The sequence below is a fragment of the Manacus vitellinus genome, unplaced genomic scaffold, assembly GCF_001715985.3.
Source record: "Manacus vitellinus isolate BGI_N305 unplaced genomic scaffold, ASM171598v3 scaffold_24_pilon, whole genome shotgun sequence".
Classification (NCBI taxonomy): domain Eukaryota; kingdom Metazoa; phylum Chordata; class Aves; order Passeriformes; family Pipridae; genus Manacus; species Manacus vitellinus.
Window position 1 is genome coordinate 11,658,394 of NW_021939798.1, and position 3,085 is coordinate 11,661,478.

Genomic DNA, 3,085 nt, shown 5'->3' on the forward strand with positions numbered 1-3,085 from the left:
TTTTTTTTTGTTTTGTTTCTCCCGACATTTTCAGGGTTCTGTTCTCCTGGCATTTCTCCCCTGACGTCTCAGGTTCTTTCATTTGTGTTTCTGCCTGCATCCTTTTTGGCTTTCCCTTCACATACCGGGTTGCTCTGCATGCCAAGCATGTGTGTTCTAACACTGAGTGCACACGCCCAGCTGGGGACCCGCTGTTAATTGACTCTTCTCCTCCTTCCAGATCATGTTTGAGACCTTCAACACCCCGGCCATGTACGTGGCCATTCAGGCCGTGCTGTCCCTCTACGCCTCTGGCCGCACCACAGGCATTGTAATGGACTCTGGGGACGGTGTGACCCACACCGTGCCCATCTACGAGGGCTACGCTCTGCCCCACGCCATCCTGCGTCTGGACCTGGCCGGCCGCGACCTCACCGACTACCTCATGAAGATCCTGACAGAGAGGGGCTACAGCTTCACCACCACGGCCGAGCGGGAGATCGTGCGGGACATCAAGGAGAAGCTCTGCTACGTGGCCCTGGACTTCGAGCAGGAGATGGCCACGGCCGCCTCCTCCTCCTCGCTGGAGAAGAGCTACGAGCTGCCCGACGGGCAGGTCATCACCATCGGCAACGAGAGGTTCCGGTGTCCAGAGGCCCTTTTCCAGCCTTCTTTCCTGGGTATGTGTGGGGCAGGGTCAGCTCCGGGTGGGGTGGGGTTGATGGGTGGAGGGGAGGGGTTCAGGATGCATCACCAGGAGGTCCTGAGTGGTACATGCAAGGACCTGTCTGACACTAACTGTGGTGGGTGGGCAGTGAGGGGTCCTGGGTTAGTAGTAACAAGCTGCTTTGTGGCAGAAAGGGGGCTGGGTGGCACTGACAAGGTGGTCCGGTGGGCACTTGGGCATCCTGGGTGGCACTAACGAACCTGCCCCTCTCTCCTCCCCACCCAGGCATGGAATCCTGTGGCATCCACGAGACCACTTTCAACTCCATCATGAAGTGTGACGTGGACATCAGGAAGGACCTGTACGCCAACACGGTGCTGTCTGGAGGCACCACCATGTACCCCGGCATCGCCGACAGGATGCAGAAGGAGATCACGGCGCTGGCCCCCAGCACCATGAAGATCAAGGTGGGACGGGCTCCAGGGGGTGAGGGGTGAAGGGAAGGCTCTGGCTGTGCCCTGACCACTGTTCTCTCCTCTCCCGCAGATCATCGCCCCGCCGGAGCGCAAATATTCCGTGTGGATCGGCGGCTCCATCCTGGCGTCCCTCTCCACCTTCCAGCAGATGTGGATCAGCAAGCAGGAGTACGACGAGTCCGGCCCCTCCATCGTGCACCGTAAATGCTTCTAAACGGACTGCGGGCCCCGCTGCCACGCCCGGGAGCTGTGCCCAGGCATCCATACACCTCATGCCAGCCTCCTGCAACTGGAATAAGCCTTCTTCCAAAAGAAATCCTGCCCTTGGGAAGTCTGTACCTGATGTTAGACACGTGGATGGGCGCGCTGTCACTTGATTTGACCTTGTTGTAACCGAGTTAGCCACTCCCCGAGCTCATACCCTGTACGGATCTGGCTCCCCGGGGCTCCCTGATCCCGGGATTTCCCCATCCCGGGGCCCCCCCACACTGACAGCGGCCCCGGGACCGCTCTGTACAGGGTATTTGGAGCCAGAGTTTGCCGTACATCCCGTGTGGAATATTCCAGGTTTCCTGTAGAGGCTGGTAGGAGTCCATCGAGAATTTTTTTTTTTTTTTTTTTTTTCACCGTTTCTAGCAAGGTTGGGAAAAAAAAAAACAAACATATCGCATCCGAGCCTTACACCCTCCTCATCCCCCTCCTCCTCCTGGTCCCACCGCAGGGCTCGAGTCCTCAGCTCTGAGTTGCTGAAACTCTGCATTTACACCTGTAAATTTCTGCATTTTAATTTATGTCAGATTTTTTTTTTCTTTTTTTTTTTTGTTTTTTTTTTTTTTTTTTTGTACGTTGCCTTAATGTTCTCACGTGACGGTAGAAAAAAAAAAACAAACCAAAATTTGTTTAAGAATCATCCGAAAAAAGTTGAGAAATTGTAATGCCCAACAAACACTTCATTGTGTAAGGAAAATAAAATGGAAAAAAAGCTGCAGTAACTCCTGCTGAGATTGTGTGTGGTGAGGTGGGGAAGGGGGGGATTGGGTGGGAGCTTCCCCAGGAAACTGGGGTGGGGTTTTGGGGCTAAAAACAGGTGTTTGGGGGCCAAGAAGCTGGATTTTCTTACACAGGCTCCTGGCTACTCTTGCCCCTGTCTGTGGAATTGCAGGAGTCCTGCCCACCAGCTGAGGCCCTGCCTTGGGGTCTGCAGCCCACCCTGCCACCCTGCTCCATCGCTCTGGGACTGAGGTGCCCCATGTCCAGGGGTTGGGGTGTTGGGGTGGGTGGGATACACTCCAGGTCATCCAGGGATTCACTCCAGGGATCCCTTCAGCCCCTGGGGTTGGTGCCCTCGGGACTGGACACGGGTGGCTGAGGGGACATGACACAGGTGTGTGTGAGGACCCTGCAGTTGCTGTTCCCATTGATTTGGGGGTGCAGGTCCCTCTGGGTCGGTGGGGGTGTCCTGCCCCCCCTCTTCGTGGGCCCCCACAGCTCCTGTGCTCCCCCACTGCCCAGCACCTGCAACTGCCCACCTGTCCATCTGTCCACCCATGTTCTGCACCTGTCCGTCTGTCTGTCCATCCCTGTCTGTCCACCCTGCCAGCTCTGCTCCCACCCTTCAGCCCTCTGCATCCGTCTGTCCATCCTTCCAGCCTCCTTGCATCCATCTGTCTGTCCAGCTGTCCATTCCTTCCCATGTCCATCTGTCCATCCACCCGTGTCCATCTGTCTGTCCACCCTGCCAGTTCCTCACCCGCTGCCCGTCCCTCCCTGCCCCCGTCTGTCCGTCCAGCTGTCCATCCCTTCCTGTCTCCCCGTGCCCGTCTGCCTGTCCATCTGTCCCTCCCTGTGTCCGTCTGTCTGTCCAGCCACCCTCCTGTCCCTGCACCAATCTGTCCGGCCTCCTCCCTGCCACCTGTCTGCCCGTCTGTCTGTCCCTCCCTCCCAGCAGCCGGCTGTCTGTCCT

General features: G+C 57.2%; 1 protein-coding gene across 1 annotated transcript; it reads left to right on the forward strand.

Moving 5' to 3' along the window:
* Positions 1-9: 9 nt before the first annotated feature.
* On the forward strand, positions 10-2,114 carry ACTG1 (actin gamma 1). The gene is made up of 4 exons (XM_018087415.3): positions 10-72; positions 221-659; positions 932-1,113; positions 1,193-2,114. The coding sequence occupies exons 2-4, from the start codon at positions 224-226 to the stop codon at positions 1,334-1,336; spliced, it is 762 nt and encodes a 253-aa protein (XP_017942904.1). The 5' UTR covers positions 10-72; positions 221-223; the 3' UTR covers positions 1,337-2,114.
* The last annotated feature ends 971 nt before the right edge of the window (positions 2,115-3,085 follow it).

Excerpts from the sequence above, each read along its gene's own strand:
- ACTG1 (XM_018087415.3), top strand. The coding sequence starts at position 224 with ATGTTTGAGACCTTCAACACCCCGGCCATGTACGTGGCCATTCAGGCC. Across the intron at positions 660-931 it reads TTTCCAGCCTTCTTTCCTGG|GCATGGAATCCTGTGGCATC; the intron begins GTATGTGTGGGG and ends CTCCCCACCCAG. Across the intron at positions 1,114-1,192 it reads CCAGCACCATGAAGATCAAG|ATCATCGCCCCGCCGGAGCG; the intron begins GTGGGACGGGCT and ends CCTCTCCCGCAG.